The sequence below is a fragment of the Astatotilapia calliptera genome, chromosome 19 (assembly GCF_900246225.1).
Source record: "Astatotilapia calliptera chromosome 19, fAstCal1.2, whole genome shotgun sequence".
In the NCBI taxonomy this organism is placed as follows: Eukaryota; Metazoa; Chordata; class Actinopteri; order Cichliformes; family Cichlidae; genus Astatotilapia; species Astatotilapia calliptera.
Window position 1 is genome coordinate 22872837 of NC_039320.1, and position 19180 is coordinate 22892016.

The 19180-nt window shown below is 41.2% G+C and overlaps 1 protein-coding gene across 1 annotated transcript; it reads left to right on the forward strand.

The window, feature by feature from the left end:
• The first annotated feature begins 1695 nt into the window (after positions 1-1695).
• Positions 1696-4180, forward strand: sox11a (SRY-box transcription factor 11a). Its single transcript, XM_026152140.1, has one exon. It carries the CDS (start codon positions 1878-1880, stop codon positions 2967-2969), a length of 1092 nt encoding a protein of 363 aa, XP_026007925.1. The 5' UTR covers positions 1696-1877; the 3' UTR covers positions 2970-4180.
• Positions 4181-19180: the final 15000 nt, after the last annotated feature.

Sequence of the window (19180 nt, forward strand, 5' to 3'; positions counted from 1 at the left end):
TTTGACATAACCTCCTTCACCACATGTGAACTAATCAGAAGATCAAATACTGCTCAAATTAATTCAACAGAAAAAAACAGGCTGACAATAAAACATGCATGTGCGTGTGCCAACCCCATGAGACTCTGGCTCTGACACATATATCTGATAAGGCTTAATCAGCAAGGGGTGGTCATGATAAAGCATTTCAGTCCTATCTCTGTCTGGGTAGACAGACACAGGGTTTGCCTCAGTGTTCCAAGGATGGAAAGGCAAGACGCCCTCTATCTTAGCATTTCTCTTCTTAGCCTTGTCTCTTTTCCCTCTGTGTGCCTCTTTTTCCCTATTTCTCTCCCTCTCTCCACTACCTTCTGTCTGCCTTTCTAGCTCCCTTTCTCTGTATCAGGAGAGACACTTCTTAAACCCCAGCTGGGGAAAATACGGTGGCTGGGTGGGGGGAGGGTTTCAAAAGGGTAAGTGATTGCCCTCTAGGGGACGAAGCAGAGAGAGAGAAAAAAGCAGGACGCCTTATCGCCCCAGCCTCCAATAGCACTGCTGGCTAGCACCTAGCGCCAAGGGGGAGGAAGAGGGTGGAGGGTGTGCAGGAGACGCCAGCTAGATGCTACTCTGCTTCTTGACACAGCAAACTCAGCGGGGAGCCTTCCATCTATCCCTGGCTGTATGGGCTCGATTCAAAGCTGTATACACTAATGTTACCATCTGAATAAGGGTTATTGATTCAATCGCATGTTTTATATGAGCATCTATTGAAAGGTTTATATATATATATATATATATATATATATATATATATATATATATATATATATATATATATATATATATATATATATATATAGCATGCTTTTGTGTTTTACCGTCCAGATTACAGAAACCCAGTTTTACATAGTGTCAGCACAATTACATTAATTACTATTTATACGCATGACGTGTTTTTCTCTTATAGCTGTATTTTTATCCGGTGGGGTCTATGTGATGCTGCAGGTGTTTAAAGCGCTCACACACTATAAACAGGATCTGTGAGGCAGAGTGTTCTACTGACCTATTTTCTTAATTCAAGCACAGACATGGAAACGCGCAGGAACGAGCCACGCCAAAACATGTGATAACACGTGGCCACTCAAAACACACACAAAAAAGTGTCAAACGTACAATGTTATACATAAAAAATAAATTTAAAAAACAAAACTACAAAAAAACAAAGTCTTCCTCAAAAGCCATTAACGGCTACTAAAATGCATCCTTTTACAACAGACAAGCAGACGTACCGACGCATCCAGGCGCCTGCAACTGTGTCCAAGCGCCACCTTCAGTACTCAACCTAAGGAAGAAGAAGGGGAAAAAAACAATCATACAGCCTACATCTTTTTGCTCAAGATACATGTGCAAAATTGTATTTGTTTTAAGAGCAACTTCTCACATTTTTTAAAGTTAAAGTAAGGAAACAGACATATATCTTATGTGCGCTTTGGCGCATGACGCTCATCTCAAGAGCGCATTTCGTTAACTGTGTGTTTAATATGCCTGTCTCGGCCGGCGTGTTGCCCCAGACGCTGTGTACCACAAATCCCCACCTCCACTCCAATGAGAGCTTCGGGAGGGAGGAATAGGGTTACGGGGAGTCTTGGATGGAGTCTGCTGGGCGGAGTGGAAGGGACGTGATTGGATGAGTGACTGTGACGCAGGGGACATGAAAAAGCTGATAACTAGTTAAGAAGGCAGTTTGTAACTCTGGAAAAAGAGTGCAGAGCTTGAGACACAATACGCAGAGGACGTGAACGAACCGGCGCAAAACACAGAGAGCTGAGCCGTCTTGGCAGTGTGGGGCCGTTAAGACACTGCAGCGTCCGGAAACAAAGTGACTTTGAAACAGGACAATGGTGCAGCACACGGACAACAGCGAGACGGATGGGAGCATGTCCAGGGAGGCTACCGATTCGGAGGAGAGTGAATTTATGGCATGCAGTCCGGTAGCGATAAACCCGGACTGGTGCAAAACAGCCACCGGTCACATCAAGAGACCCATGAATGCATTTATGGTGTGGTCCAAAATCGAGAGGAGAAAGATAATGGAGCAGTCACCGGACATGCACAACGCAGAGATTTCCAAGCGCCTGGGGAAGAGGTGGAAGATGCTCAAGGACAGCGAAAAGATCCCGTTTATCAGAGAAGCCGAGAGGCTGCGGCTAAAACACATGGCTGACTACCCCGACTACAAGTACAGACCGAAGAAAAAACCAAAGCTCGACAGTTCAAAATCATCAGCACCGTCTCCGGAGAAGTGCGGCAAGATTGCAAAGACTCCCAACAAGAAGAGTTCAAAGATAAAAACTAAGAGCGGCTCGAAATCCACGCACGGCTACGCGGAGGATTGCGTGTTCCCCAGCTTAAAAGTTGCAAAGACTGTAAAGAGTGAGCTCACCGATGAGGACGATGACGACGAGTACGAAGAGGACTACCGGATGGGGATTAAGCCGGGTGAGGAGGAGCGCCTGAGGCCGTACAATGTAGCCAAAGTTCCCGCTAGTCCAACTTTGAGCTCCTCGGCAGAGTCCGAGGGGACGAGTATGTACGAAGAGGTGCGGAACAACAACAGACTGTTTTACAGCATCAAAAACATTACCAAGCAAAGCACATTGCACGCTGCTTCCGTCTCACCAGCATCCTCCAGGTCGGTCTCCACATCCTCCTCCTCGTCCAGCATCAGCTCCTCTTCCGGCGACGACGCGGACGATTTGCTGTTTGACTTTAGTTTAAATTTCGCTCCCAGCGCCCCGGGCTCTGAGCTGGGCAACCCCAATTCAGGAAACCTCTCCCTGTCTCTTGTGGATAAGGACCTGGACTCGTTCAGTGAGGGCAGCCTGGGCTCTCACTTTGAATTCCCAGACTACTGCACGCCAGAACTCAGTGAGATGATTGCCGGGGACTGGCTGGAGGCGAACTTTTCCGACCTTGTCTTCACATACTGAAAAAAAAAAAAAAAACAAAACCGAAAAAAACAGTTGAGCTAGTAATAACAGAGAAGGGAGATATGAAATTATATATGTCCTGGTCAAATTGTCCCCAGCCCTGCCTCCTGTGGGTTTTTTTTTCTTTTTTCTTAAGGGTCCTGGAGGGAGGTGGAGGACCAGGAGGCGAGGTGAGGTTTGAGGAATGAGATGCTTATGAAGCTGGTAGCAAAAAAAAAAAAAAGCAAAGTCTGCAGACTTTTTTATCTGGCAGCATGACAGGGTTTTATGGATTGTTTTCCCTCGTAGGTCTGCATTTACTGTTCAGCTTAAAACGGACCACAAAGGGAAAATACATGAACTTCTATGCATCTTTTCCTCTTAAAACAACAACGACAACAACAACAAAAACTGCAGGGAGCTGAACACGGACTGTGTGGACTGTCTCAAAGCAAATCTGTGAACTGACAAATTGTTCAGGATGTTACTTTACAACGGTTTATGTAATTTTTTCTTAATGCCGCAAATGTTTGTTTGTTTTGTAACTGATTCCGTTTTACCTCCTGGTTTGGAAAAATTAAGCAGCCTAAACCTCTGCAGAATACAAGTGTGGAGGAAACATTTTGATACATAACAGACCTCATCTTTTTAAAAGAAAAGTAAGATATTTTCAGGCATATTTTTGTACAGTTGCAAAGGGAATGTTCTTACTGTGCTTTCAGTGAGTTTCAGGCACTTCTTCCCTTTATCATTTGTTTTTAGCATGCAAGGGAGTCCTGGTTTTAAGGATTAAGTTAAATTAAAACTTGCATCAAAAATGCCTTGTGATTTTAAACTAGGTTTTGTACAGTTGTAGAGCAGATTTGTTGAGTATTTGTAGACGATACAATGGCATCATGGGGAACACATACCTCAGAGCTGGAACTAGTTTCAAGATTGTATATGTACTGTAATATAGTAAAGTTAGGAGTTTATGTATATCATACTCGTGATATGTGGATGGGTCCCAATCGCAGGTGTGAAACTGGATTTTGGTATTTTTTATGGCACATACTGTTTTTCCCCCTTCTCATTTTTTTGTGCAATATATACTCTTAAGATACAGACCATCAACAATTGTAGCAAGTGATGGAAAAACAGACTTGTGCACTGTCGACATCATTTCATGTTATGATGCTGAAGCCTGTCCAGGCAGGAAAATAAACAAATCAGCTGGAACTGATACAAAACAATTTAATATGGCCTCATGGTGTGATACATGCTATTGAAACACATTGATATCGCAATTTGAATGTTATTTGACGCATGATATCAGATAATGGGCATATCTGACACCAAACATCTTAAACCTGACTGCAAATTAGGGAAAAAAAATCATACTAACTCCAAAAGGGCATAGTCTCATACAGTGGTGGTCTGGCATTTTTAACAAGCAAGCAAAAAAAAGAACATTCCATAGTCCTGTTTCATGAAATGAAACTTTATTTTAAAACTGAAGACTGCCTTCTTTTTTTAAAACATTAACCATAAACCTGTATTTTTTATTTCTTGCACTTAAAAAAAGCAGATATTGTTTATTTTTATGTGGGTCTTACATATGAAGTTTGTTTGATAAAAAAAAAAAAAAAGTTTTGGAATATGACCTAATTATATGCCAAAACATTTTGTTGGGAAGTTCTAGGCAGTAGTTACTTCACATTCCAAGTGTGAATCTGTCTCTGACTCATCTTTTAATAAATAAGTACCTACCACCATCGACTGTCCTTTCAGTTTGTGAATATATGTACACAGATGTGTTATTTGTTGCGTTTGAAAAGGATGTGATGACGGAATGATGCCTATTTTGTATTTAGGCGGATTCTTTAAATGGATGGGCTCAAACTACCATGTGAATTCACATTTAATAAAAAGAAAAAAGGAAAAACACTTTTAAACTGCAGCGTTGAGGTGCTTTTCTATTCGTCTTCTTTTTCAAATGTGTTGTTTTTTGGATTTTTTTTGGCTGTACTTTCTTTCTCTACACCTCCCTGATAATGGACACTGCGGCTTTAAGAAATTGAATTGCCCGCGTGCTTGCGCCGAGCGATGTGATTGGTGGGCTTGGTGGTCCCCTTGGAAACTGAGCTGGAAACAGGAGCGGCTCCTCTCTGCATGTGGGAGCTCTCAGTCTGTCTGGCTTTCATTCAGAAAACTAGCATACTACCCAGCAAAGAGCAGCATGAAAAGTGTATGAAAGGAAGGATCTGTGGCATATGCAGCTCAGGGATAAACAATGGCACTTGCACTTAGTGTTTAATCTTTGGAAAAAATCAGGAAGAATATAAATCTTATGTAAAAGAAAACTTTAAAGGGCAACTAAGACCACAAATTCTTCATTTTGTCACTAGTTAAATGTGCATAAGGGGCACACAGTTAGCAGATCACTGTGAATAGTAAAGATGGTTAAAAAAAATAATCCCAGTGGTTGTCAGTGGAGGGTTTTCTTTCTACCCACTTATTGTCTGATTTCCTGTTTGGACAGTAAATAAATAAAATTCATGGGACACAAACAAAAAGGGGAAAAAATAGAATGAGATGATTTCTTTAAAACTGGCACAGATCTGTATGTAGCACACACTTATATCACTGATTTTAATTATTTAACTGTTTATCACCAGAGCAGATTAAATACAAAATCTTAGTCCTTGATTCCGCTGTATTTTCTTTTCTCTGAACAATAGATCTCAGCTATGTATGATGTAATATAAATGAAGCATTAGCCCTATAACAACAAATCTTTTAGAGTGATTGCATCGCTCCAGTGTTGTGCGAGGACAACAGATGCTGCCTTTTGTCTTGTCTGGGGCCAGATTAGAGCGACCAATCTTTCACGCATTATATATAAAGAACCAAAGGCCTTGGCCACTGAGAAATTTGTGTTCATTAAAGCAATAGCATCTCATGATGAATATTTGCCTTGCACTGCTGCCCAGGTACTAGCCTCCTCCATTAGGTCAGTTTGCAAATCTGTAATAAAACATTTATCTGGCTATTACTTTACCTGACCTATTGGTCAAAGTTGCTAATGGGTTTCAGAGCTATTCCCAATAGAATCTCCACATTGATTTTGTGTTCCTCTGAAATATCTGCTCAAGGCTAAAGCCACTGGTACACGTTGAAATGAAATTAGCGACCCGCGGAAATTTCCTTCTATTTCCTCCTTAAATAAATAAATGGAAATCGAAATTGTTTGGGAGACACTGAGTGAAAAACTGTCTTCCAAGGAATTCAGCTCTACACTCCGCCCCAGATGGTCCTATTGTGGTGACGAAAAAGTAATTTCCAATCCCACGAGTGCTGAAATCATTCATATAACCTGCAATATCACAGACACACACAGTACGTGACACCTATATAAAGTCCCTGCTGCAGAGCTTGGGGAGGGGGCTGGAGGTAAAGCTCTTAGTTTGCGAATGATCATCTAATATATGTCTGCAATGTCACAGTGCTCAAGGATGAAACTCTGCTCTCTATTTCATCCTAATCATGTTAAATCCAGTAACAATAAGGCATGTTATGATTTCTTCACATCTTTTTTTCCCCCTTTCTCTCTCTCTCTCTCTCTCTCTTCCTCTCGCCAGTGAGCTCAGAGGCATTACATCACTGCTTAGTCTGTGCCGCCGCTCAGTAAGATTCCATGTTGTGTCATCGTTGATCCACATGTGCTCCTCTTGCCCCAGCGGGAGGCTAGCTGATATTGCTGTGGGAATACTGATATATGCTCTCCTAGCTGGAGGTTTCATCACAACAATAACATCTCAGCTCGCCCAAATTTAAACCAGTTTACTGATTGTTGATTGTTAAGTGGGCAGGATTTATTCTATCAGCTGAAGATCTCCTGTTTTGTGATCAAGATTGTGTTGACACCAGTTTTGGCCAAGTAAGCCCCCCCCCCACCTCCCCCTGCTATGTTATACAAGCATGTCATGCTGTTTCACACTGCCAGTGCTTTACAGGTCCTGCGAGGTGTGTGACAGAGCACTGAAATGACACACCAGCAGTCGGTTTCTTGTGTAACTGCAATATAACCCAAAATGGGGAAAAAAATAAATAACAAAATAAAGCTATTTGAACCATAAATAGCATTAATCATCTTGTGAATATATATGAGAAAACAAGATGTTTATTACTCAGATGTCTATATACCATGAAATCTTAGACGCAATGACCTTATGAGTACTTATTCCTAATGTTGTGTGGTTCCCTTGCTGATAGTCAGGGAAAATGTGTCTGTAAAATTGCCTGCCTGAGCAACAGTGTAGTCCCTGTGTCCTCTGCTCCAGTCTTGGCCTGGGGCGACTCCTGCTGCTGTTGATGGCTATCCATTTGCTCTGCCCTCTCTAAGGATGGGAGGGAGGCAGAGAGGGAGCATCGGCCCCATCTGCCACGCTGATATTTACTATCCCCTCACATTTGTGAGAAGTGGGGGTGGCAAAGGCCCAATTCCCTCATGGTGTTTTAGCACTCTGGCAGATACACACATGTGCATACAGGAAGAGAGAGATCAGAGGCAAATGGAAAGAGTTTAAAAAAAAGAAGTGCTGTTCATATAAAACAGAGTTAAATTCTGATTTAACCTGATGTGGCTTGGATGCAAAAAAGACGACATAATGGATGAGTGTAAACAGAAACAAGAAACCTGCTCGGCATTCCATTCACAGCATCATTGCATGCAGTTTTTCACGATTTAGCAAGAGGCGAAGAGACACTGAAAAGAAGTTTGAGGGAGGCGCTGCACTGAAAGCAGACACAGCAGGTTGCCATGAGCAGTTTAAGCTGGCAGCACTATTGTCCCGGCGCTACAAAAAAACAAACAGTTCAATCACTCCTCCCAGAATCTGCTCTGACACCTGGTAAGATCTCATCGCGAGGAGGTCGCATGTTTTGTGTGGAGCTGCTGGAGGTCACACATCACTCACTTGAATTATCTGGTGAGAGGGCAGGAACTCAGCCGCACACCTGCTTCTTCTTCTTTCTTTTTTTTTTAAACCCAAAGCCCGTGAGTATTGCTCTAAATGAATGGACTTTTCTGGATGTGGGCTTTGCAGATTTAGATGGCGGGCAAACATTCTGTTTGCATCACTCAGCGTGTGAGGGAAAATAAATGGAGCCGTTTTTCATTTAAAAAAGAAAAAAGAAAAAGGAAAAAAAATGCCACAATAATGGGCCCGGTGTAATTACAGTCAACTCGTAATGACATCTAGCTCTGTTTAGAGTGCAATCACACAAGTCTGTTGGCCTGATTGTGGTCAGTTCAGGATTTACATAATCTTGTTTGGAATTAATTGTGACTCCACGCTAGATATTTATCTTACGGCTTTACGGCAGCTGCAGGAGCCCCTTGCACTTCCATTAAGAAAAAGGTCATAAACCCCCTACAGTCTAAAGGACTCATAATATATGCAGAATTTTTAAATTGAAATCATACTTTAATCGAGATTGGGTTGTATTGGTGTGTTTTTTATTAAGCACATACATTTGGTGTAGTCTTTATTGCTTTGGATAATTCAGTAGTCCATACATGTTTGCTGTAAAAGTTGCCGTCAAGCCGCTGGTGCTGTTGCTAATCAGATGAACTGAATCTTGTATTATTAAAGCTCAGCGCTCCTCTATTACATGTGTGTGCCTGAAGAGGAAAGTCCACATGGGCTTTCTGCCCAAATGCCTGGACTAAGACTGCAGTATTGCCTCTTTCATTGTTTTTGGTGTTGGTGATTGCTTTTAAGCGTGAGCATTTGGCTGTAAGTGATCCTCCAATGCATTATTTTTTTCCTTGTTTTTTTTTTGGATTAGCAATAAAGATAAAACTTGAAATGCAATTACCGGTGAGCACAATGAGGAAGATTTTATTTATGGCACTTGGTTCTCTGGCTGTAATAAAACTGAGTTTAAGAAAGGTACCCTGCTCTCCTGGAACTCTTCATTTTAATGATACCAACAACAGACATTCATGACCGCCTACCTTCCCACCACAGGATTAAGTCAGGCAGTCATCTAGATTCTAAACTGCAGCCCAAGGTTAGCCCATGCAATTTCCCCCTAAAGCTAGAGCACAGCCAGCAGTTGGTCATTCATATGCATCTGAAATCTAATACCCTGCTGCTGTGCCCCACAGCGGCCCCACCTTTCCTGACTCACCAGTGAACCTCGACTCCTCCAGCGCACTCTGACCATTATACACCCTCCCTGTCTTTCGTTCTTGCCCTCCCCCTGTCTGAGTCTATTTGCATGTTGCCCAGGTTACACTGTCAGGGTACACCCCCCCCCCCACCCAACCCCACCCGTGCACCCCCACCCCAATAGTTAGACTCAACACAGGGTTTCATTTGATAGTCTTTGCTGCTTCAGTAAATAATTAGCCACTGAATCCTCTGGGGGCCCTACACAGGAAGCATGGCTTGCTTAACAGGGGGGCTAAGGTTCTAATGACTGCTTTCCTACAAGGTTTCTGATAGCAAGCATCATGCTGCTGTGTGGACAACAAGAAACAGAATATACCCACCAAATATTAATTCTAAATGTGAATCTGAATGAAGGCTATACGATTATTTTAAATCTTTTGCCTATATTGGGAAATACTCTGCTTACCTTTTTAGGTCTGCTTAAGCAGAAGAATTTTCTTGAAAACAGATGTTTTTGGGAACTTTGCGGAATTAAATGTCATTATGTTAACAAATCAGCCAAATTAATATGCTGATGTACACGTCACTTCACTGAGATGGTGGAAACAACACCACCGTGCTGCGAAGTTCAACATAAACTTTCGTTCCAAATGACAGCAGCTACTTGAGCTCTATTACTTTCAATAATCTCATCATTGTGGTAAAGCAAAGCATATTTTACCAAACTAGAAATATCAAACAATTGCTAGATGGATGCTTAACCTCAATGATTTGCAGAGCAGATACTCACGCAAAGTAATTCCCCATCAGGATTGCCTCTATTTAAAAAAATGACAACTCCTGCCAAAAAATCCATTAACCGCATATAGATTTTAATGGTTCTGTCCAACTATAGATGCAGCGACAACTTTAGATGTTATTTCAAGAGATCAGTGTGCCCATACCTGAGTGGGACTTGAAAACTTTCCTCCCTCCATGTCCTCCTGTGCATGTTGAACCCCAGAAAGGGCAAAACCAATCATGTTGCTGAATAATTAATACATATGTGTATGAACAATTCATATGCATCAAGCTGAATGTACAGTAGTCTATATCCATTATGGAGAAATGGCTGCGTTCATAAAAAATACAGCACACCATAAGCTACCTCTCGAAGACTGTCGGGGAACGAGCTAATAAATCTAGTTCCCTGAGATTTACTTCTGTGAATTAAGCACAAATTTGGCAGCTCCCACCTCTTGTAACAGGATTTGTAGTTTGATTTTGTTGGCTCTGCGACGCTCCCATCACAACGCAGACTTTGAGGCTTAGAAGCTTGCGGTCTCCTCAAGATGACAAGCGAGACCGTGTAGAAATGCACTGTTTGGGCTAATGGCACAATCGCAGTGCACACAACCTCTGTGGGAGGTTATGTGTGGCCGTAGATTGTTGTTGTAGCCAGTGGGGAGTGGAGAAGTAGTGTCTGAAGAGATGTGACAAGTAACCCCGCCAGTGATACGCACAAATACACTCACACACACATGTATATACACACACACACCTTATTTCTGTGGTCAGAGTTATTCATTTTGTTGAGCACCTCAGCCGCCAGCGGAGAAACGCTGTCACTGGGTTATTACAAATACCCACAAGCAGTTGCGAATGTCCTCACAGATACAGGACAGAGAGAGAGATGTGGGCCTGCATACCACTGCCTGACTGCTGCTGTTTGCTGGTGTTCTGAATGACCTAGTTCCCCCTTTCGGATAATTCATACCTCACAAAACCATGACACCACAGAATACTTATTTTGTGTCATATATCAAAAGACTGAAAATGACAAACATACTGTACCATCACTAGTTCTACTTAACACACTAAAATCACCCACAATTACATGCTTATGTTCCTTTTTCATGTATGCAACTGACTCGTCCATATATACCTTATGTATGCAACACTGAATACTTCACTGAGTATACATATTTATTCATACATTCCAGACTGCTAGTAAATAAACTGAGTTTTGCTGTTCGGACATGACTCACGCACTGAATCTCGGCTTCTTTACATGTAAGGTCTCTATGTTACTCACCTCTGTGGCGGGACTGTCATTTTCCATTTTTACAGAGTGGTATGATTAGGGACACCGCTGTGATCAAAAGAGGGCTACCGGCTGATTTTCAAAACCACACGTTATAGTGCAAATATATATCAAAGGGAACAGGCTGCATGGGTCTGTGTGATATGTCCAAAATGATTTAAACATGCTATGACCATGTTTAAGCCTCAAGCGAACATATTTTAACAGAATAACAAGGTGTTGCTGCCTCTGTGTCTTCATATAGAAGTCTGGGAGAGTTAAAAAGACATGAAAAAAATAAAGAGAAAATCAAAATTGGTATGGAGGGGGAAAGAGAGAGTAACCAAAATAAATAAATAAATCTGAGGCTGCTATCCAATGAATTATTAAACTCCCTGTTACAGATTTCCCAATTAGAAGGGGTAATCCAGTAATTAACCCAAGGACCAGCCGGCTGGTACAGTATATCACTGAAACGTACTGTCTAATCCCTCTACCAGTATTACTGTGAGCTGCAAATTTCCCTTGCAGCTCACAATAAGAAAAAAAAAACTCCACCTCACTAATAATCCCATTAGGCTTCGTTATAGAAATACTCTACTCATCTTTTAACTGCCAGCCTCAACTATGTAATGGCTGTGTTTTTAAAGCAATTTGGTCAGTGGTGACAGAAACCTGCTTACTGGTGAAAAGTTAATGACACTGAAAGCCAATACTGTATCCTGACCACTTAGCTCTGCCATTTGACAGAATTTGTCATAACACAGTTCCTTATTTTCAAAAAGAAACTGATGAATTTCATGTTTATCTTCTTTGCACTTAACTCTAATTTTACAAAAACGGCAAAAGAGAAAAAAAAAGCCTCTTACCAGTATGCCCGGACGGAAAACTACAGGATTATTAGTGCACAGGGCTCAATCGTGGATTATAGAGACCTAAATTGTATTTAAATAGAGATACAAGGCTGGCTGAACAGTCACAATATCAGATTTTGTTGATTTAATCCATTTTCAATGAGGCACCTGGCTCATTTCAGTCGTGATAGGGTCCCCTATCGTACTGCATGACTGAAACCTCATACTGTAGATTTCTCAAATCAGTTCAGCCTATACCCAAATAGTCCAAGCCTATTACACCACCACATCCTTGGCTCTCCCTTTCCTAAAACTTCTGCAACCCTCTGCATCATCCATCCAAGCCAAACCACCTTTATGGCCACATTTCTGCAAAGTGTGCTGCTTTGATTTGCTTTGGCATTCCTGTCCTTATTCATCCAGTGGGGCTGTGAGCTGGAATAATTAGGAGAACGCCATAAGGGCCCTACCACCTGACAAGTGATCAACAAACAATGATTTATGAGACCATCTCGTATCAGGGGATGACCATTGATTTAAACACACAAAGAAAACACACATTTACGCATGGACACATGCACACACGCGCACCACTTCTGAAACAGATGACCAGACACATAAATCAGACTCAGCATCCTTATATTTCAGGATCTGCTGTTTTATGCTGACCTATCTTATTTATCCTTCGTTCGCTTTAATAAACACCCAAAACTCATAAGCTCAGAATTGATATGGATTTCATAAGTGATCTGACTGGCAACATCGAGAGCTGCTGAAATTCCCTTGAAAGCTTGAATGAACCTCCCGCAAATCAATTTTGTCACTCTTTTATGACAAAAATGCTGATTCCACTTTTTTTTTTTTACAGTTTTTTTACTGCCTGGAAAAAGTACAACTACACTGCAATATCTATATGTTGCTGTATGGAATTAGCGCAGTAGATCACATTGGCCTGTCTGTTGTTTTGGCATGCCTAGGTAAGATTTCTTGACAGACAACTTGCATACTGTGTTTTATTACCCTGCCAGCTGCACGGTCATTGTATATCGCTCTTCCTGCGAACGCGCAGGATCATATTTCTATGTGTACTGCAAAGCGGCGGCTTCAGATACTGATTAATGAGTAATGAAATAGCTTTTAGTTATTACAGGATGAAAATATTAATATGAGAGATGCTGAGTGAGAAGAAGGGTGCCTTTATTATGTTACCAGTCTGCTTCATCATCTCATAGATTTGTCTTAGGTTCACAGCATCAGTCAGATTAAGAAGCCATATTACTCATCAAATGTTAAGTGAGCCTGGTCCTATTAGACGCGGTAGAGGCTGTCATCATCATACAAGACTCCTTTTAGCAACTCAGTAAATCTAAGTCTACATTCATTTTGGTGCTTTTGATATACTGTCATGGGCAACATTTCCAAAATAGTTAATTAATAGTCAGTAATGGGCTTCTGACTGTTATAGATTCAGTCGTTTACTGTTGGGACTGGGAAATAATTGCTGTTTTTTACAAGTGTACGACATATGCTATGTGCCTAGAGACGCTGCGCAACGTGTTGATGAACTGTGCATTATTGTCTTTCCTACCACAGATTGATCAGAGCTGCAGTCAGGTCAATATGTGTCTAAACATGACTTTAATAAGGTGACTGCACAGACACTACTGCAATACCACAAAATGTGGGAAACAGAGAAATCTGTGCACATGTAACAGAGTGACAGAGATAGTCTACAGCTTTAGTGCTTTCTCCCTCATTCTTCCTCCACCACCGGTGTGAAGTGATCACAACGCGCACTGTTATGGTCACTGCAGTTATACTGTTATTAGCGATTGTTGTCAGTCAGAGGCAACAGATCAAAAAGAGTGAATCCATATTGATTAACCGAGTCGAGCTCTCACACACTGGCAGAATTTGCGCTATGTACATGATGATTGACTCCTCCTTTGCTTTCCCTTGCACTGTGGCAATGGGATAATTGAGCATCCACCATGAATCCAGTATTAGAGATTCATGTGTCTCACCCCACCTCTCCTTTTCTGTGTTACATTCAGCTGGCAGATGATTGAAAGGCCTCCGGTGTCCCCCCTGCTCTATGTGGATAAGCAGTTTTCATATGAAACATCAATACTTGAATGGATAGACAGTTTTATCCATTGATTAAACACTGAGTGAATGCGCAAGTACTCACCCTTGCAAAGACTGACGCCCATGCAAGCAGATTCCCCCTCTCCATTTTTGTGATTTAGGGCACATTTGTGCAATGGTTTCTAAGTGGAGTGTCATTACTTCACCTCACCATATTTGCAAGGGCATAATCAATAACTTCATTTGAGCACCGATATGTGTGGACTGAGAATCGTGGTAGTGGGAACCGCAGTGTTTCTCCCCCTTGGAGAACTGTTTGAAAATAGCCCTGTGAACATTGATAAAGCAATGACAAATGGGGATTATGGTATGACAGGTCAAAAACTGCCACTTGAAAATTTTTAATCAATCTCTATTCCCTTCATTTTGCTGTGTGAACTGTGATGTTTCATTCATTGTTTTCACTTTTAGACTGATTAAACAACATACATATTATTTTAAGGATAAAAATCCACTTTTCCAAATCCCATGCATAATTTGAATTGTATTAATCCAAATACACAAGGATTTAACAGACACTTGCACACCTGCAGCGTCTGGTCAAATAGGATGCTTATTGGAGTAGGGATCTCATTCAGATTGTCATTAGACAATCAAATGAGAATAATCTGCCAGGATCTCTATTACGAGGAAGCCAATTCTCCTGGTGCGTCAATGGCCTTTCAGAGTATTACCAGGTGTGTGGCTCATATACTGATTGCTCATTTGTGCCTGGGAGAGATCACTATATATGAATGCCCTTTATGATTTAAATGCCAGTGGGAAAAGTACTGTTCGTCAATATGGAATTGAAAGGGTAAAACAAGCGCAAGCTCTTCCTGGATTTCATTCATGACTTTCATTATGAAGTGACACAGTGACATGACATGTTTTTTTAAAGTGTACAAGTTGCTGATTAGATCATAAACTACTATAGATTTAAGACACCCCATATTTGTAAGTGACTCGCATATGTAATATTATTTTTATTTTTGTCCTTTGTTGTCTTCAGTATATTTTTTATTTAATGCGCTGTTATGGCCTTAGGCTCTGGTGTGTGCTGGTGTTCTGTGTTGCAGAAGTTTCATGGGTGGAGATTCAGGAGGAAATGCACAACACCTGGCCTGTATTTTCCTTGGATATTTAAAACTCTAGGCCTGTTGGTCTCTACTGTTACTGGTCTGCTCCAGTCCTTTCATGGTGTCTGCATTGTCTCGATGCCTCTATGCCCCACTTTGGTTCTTTCGTATAAGTTATCTTAATTTGCTCGTTAAGTCACACATACTTGCCAACCTATGTTGTTTATGCTTCAGCATGAAATTTACACTGTAGCCATGTTGTAACTGCAAACACCTCTGAAACTCTGTAACCTGCTGTAACCTGATGTGCAGGGACACATATGTTTGCTTTACTACAACAAAGAACAGGAGAGAAAAAGTCACATCATTAGATTTGTTTCTGTGAGCTAGCACTGTAAATAAAACAATGCGACCCGACCACAGGCTAATTAACACATGATGCACAAGTGTAAGCATCAATATCAGCAATGGCATCGGCCACTTATAGGTCCCTCTATAGGCACTAAAAAGATCAGGCCTTTCATAAACATCATTATCAAGTTAAATCATTATTTGGTTATTCATATTCAGTTGGTGGTGTAACTCTATTGTTGTGGCCTACGAGCTAGTAATAACAATACTACATATAAGCTAAAAGAAATGTAAAATCCATATATGCCAGTCTGAAGCATGTTCTTTTCAAGATTTTCATTTTCTCACTCCAAGGCCAAAACACCTCGCCCTCAGTACTAACCCCTGCTGGTGCCTCGAGGTTAACGTGCTCTCTTAATTTTAAGCAAGCGGTGGACACAGGCAATAAAAAGATGTACATTTTAGCTGTGTCATAGAGAAACAAGTGCATGATCTCAGCAACAGACCACCCACCTTCCTTTTCCTCAAAAACATGTTTCATGGCTGTTGCTCTCAAATCATGGAGGAGTTTTCATTTGAGGAGGGTCAAAGACCTTTTTATCACCTCCTTAAACACTCATTCAAGGAACCTCTTGTATCGCACGACTGGACATCCCTTCTCTGTATCTCCAATTGTTGGTAAAATGGGGCAATCTGTAATCTGTATATCCAGTTTTGCCAATGAACTGTATGTAAGCAACCTTGGAGAATATTCTGTGCTTTCAAATTGTTTCATGTCAGCAATCAACTCATTGTTTACACTGTTTATAGTGTTAACATTTACCACCCAAACAGTGCACATCCAGCATGTGGACATCCTTGACATCTGCCTTTTGGCTCAAGTATAATGGACAGATTAAATGTCACCTTAGCACTGGGTATTTTAATCAGTTTATGTATGGAGGATATTTTGTAAGCAATTTTGATGTTTGTTTCCACGAGATGTTAGTGTTGTGTCTGTCAGTCTTGTTGGTGTCTCTGCTTCTCCTGTCCCGACGTGCTCTGCTGCATCCTGCGGCATTTGGCACCCTCTCAAGTCACCTCCTCCTTTGCTATACAGACACACACTCACACACACAAACACATCCACAATTAGCTGAGATAAGCTGGGATTCTGTGACTTCCTGCAGATTCTTCCTCTGATAAGGGAGAACAATTTAAAAGCCCTGCATAGAAAAAGACACAAGTATAAAAGAACCTTTCTGGAAGGCTACAAGAGAAAAAAAAATACAACAAAAGTCAATGCAACCAGGCTCTTGGCTGCTGACATGATGACTGGTCACAACATCATCCTGTCATACTATATTAGTTTTGGTTTTTGCACACCTCAATTGCACTCTTTGCTGAAACTCGTTTATCACATTGCAGGGAATGGACACTACTGTAATATATCACAGGGGCCTTTTCTGAAAGCGTGACAATCTGCTTTTGAAAGTGCTCTGTTTTGAGTGCCTGCAACAGAAGTGATCACAATAGCAAATAACTAAGAAAAATATTGCAGGGTTTGGCATGCATTTCAATGAAAAATAAATATTGAAATAAAATTTCACTTTGTTTTACAGACTTAGTTCAATGTGACCTTTGTGAGTTATTCCTTGTGTTGGTAGCATCTGTTTTCAGTGGAAAAGTTGTTTAAGTTAAGCACAAAACCGAGTAGGTATCTAAAAGAATGATGGCTTTTAAATGAGGGCTAAGGGCTACATCTGTCTCACGTTCTCTTTGTTAAGAATCTTGGAGTCTGAGCTGTCCACACATGAGATAATGGCTGGATGAGATAAAGTAATCAAATCCCCTAAAAAAATCACTTAAGTACCCCTCTCTCCCCTCTAAAAAAAATAAAATAAAACTTAAAGTAGCTCTGCTTCTAGTAAAGAGGAGTCTGTCCCTCTATTGTGCATATTACTGCATCTCATCTCGCTCATTGCTGCCTAGAGTGCTATGACAACAGAAGTGAGAATATATTTAATCTCTCCAGCCCTGCTAATAATACTAAGCTACTGGCTGAATGCCGAAAAAAGCACAAAGGGCTAATCATCTCTAGTAGTAAGCATTTTCTTACACATACACATTTTCCCCGCTGTTCTCAGAACTGTCAGGAGTAAAGAGATAAAGAATGGGCAGAAGGGGTGGAGGGGTGGTGGTGGTGGTGGTGGGGGAAGTCAGTTGTGGTGTGAGAAGTGTCTGCCACCACAGCATCATTAACACCCAGTGGTGTTGGAGTAAGGGAGGGAGAGCAGACGGGGCCTCCGAGCACTAGGAGCGAAATTGCAAACCCAAGGTTCCTGATACAACCTGTTATTATTTTTGACACAAGCCATTTACAATAGCTATGAAGGTGGCAATGGAAAATGTAATATTGATTGTATGCCCTCAAGGCTTTGCTCCCCTGACTTCTCAACGTCACACGACTCAAATGTTGGGTGTGATGATATGCTTCTCCTTTTATTTATTTTTTATTTTCTTTTGTTTCCTCCACTTCCACATATCCTATTTTAGCGGCTTTGCTGATGGTCTGTTTGATGAGGTAATTACGCCGGTAGATTGAGAAGGCAAGGTGACGTTTTGGGAGTTGAGAAAAATAATAGAAAGCTGCGTAACTACAACAGTGCAATATGATATTGGTCTGATGTGACAGGTGTTAATATACCCAATGGCAATCTGTTTTTCATCTCTTTTTCATGAGGGTGCTTACTGAATTACTTCCAAATGATGTTTATGAAGCAAGCGACTGTTGCACCATGGGGTAGCGACGGCTCATTCCAGCGTTATTAAGACGCGCTAACACAGAGCACCGCAAAGAAATGCACTTGGAAAAATAATCAGGTTTTGCTTAAACACAGATGCATGATAATCCTGGAGACATTTTTGTGCAGGCATGTAGGCTCTGAGCTTCAGCTGGAGGCGATGGAAAATAGAGGAAGCTATTAAGCTCCTGAAACACAGTGACTAACTAAACAAAGCGTGGAACAACTGGGAAAATAGTCGGCCTTTGGAGAAGCCTGTCTCTGTCTGTCTGACAGAAACCTGTCAAAACCAAAACAAACATGTATAACAAGGCCCTCAAAGGACTGGAGACAATTGTGCAAGCCTGTGTGAGCTGCAGCGGAAGTCTTCGTATCTGCAGAGATTGCAAGGGTTATCTGCCAGTGGTAATTAAGCTAGGGCTTCTGTGTGACAACTTTTCACTTGTTTCTGAAATGAATGCATGACCTGCACGCCACCTCTCCATGTAGCTAACCACTGATTGCTGTGCTAAAAGCTATCTTTGTGAAAAGTGCTGTCTAAGAGCTCTTTCCCTCTGGTTGGAGGTGCTTTGGAACACATCATTATGGACTTACATGATTTAGATGACCCCATAAAATTTCCCTAAAAGAAAATATAGTGAGGGCAATACCTTTGTGCTGTCAAGGGTTCTTCACGTTAGATGTTGTGTTTCACTGTTTAAAATTCAACTTTTTAAAAGCATTAAATATTCTCAGTTAAACCTTTGATTTCTAAATTATATTATCCATATTAAACTGTCCATATTAATTACAGATGTAAGTGAGAAACTAATCAA

Coding starts and splice junctions, on each gene's coding strand:
- sox11a (XM_026152140.1), top strand. CDS start 1,878: ATGGTGCAGCACACGGACAACAGCGAGACGGATGGGAGCATGTCCAGG.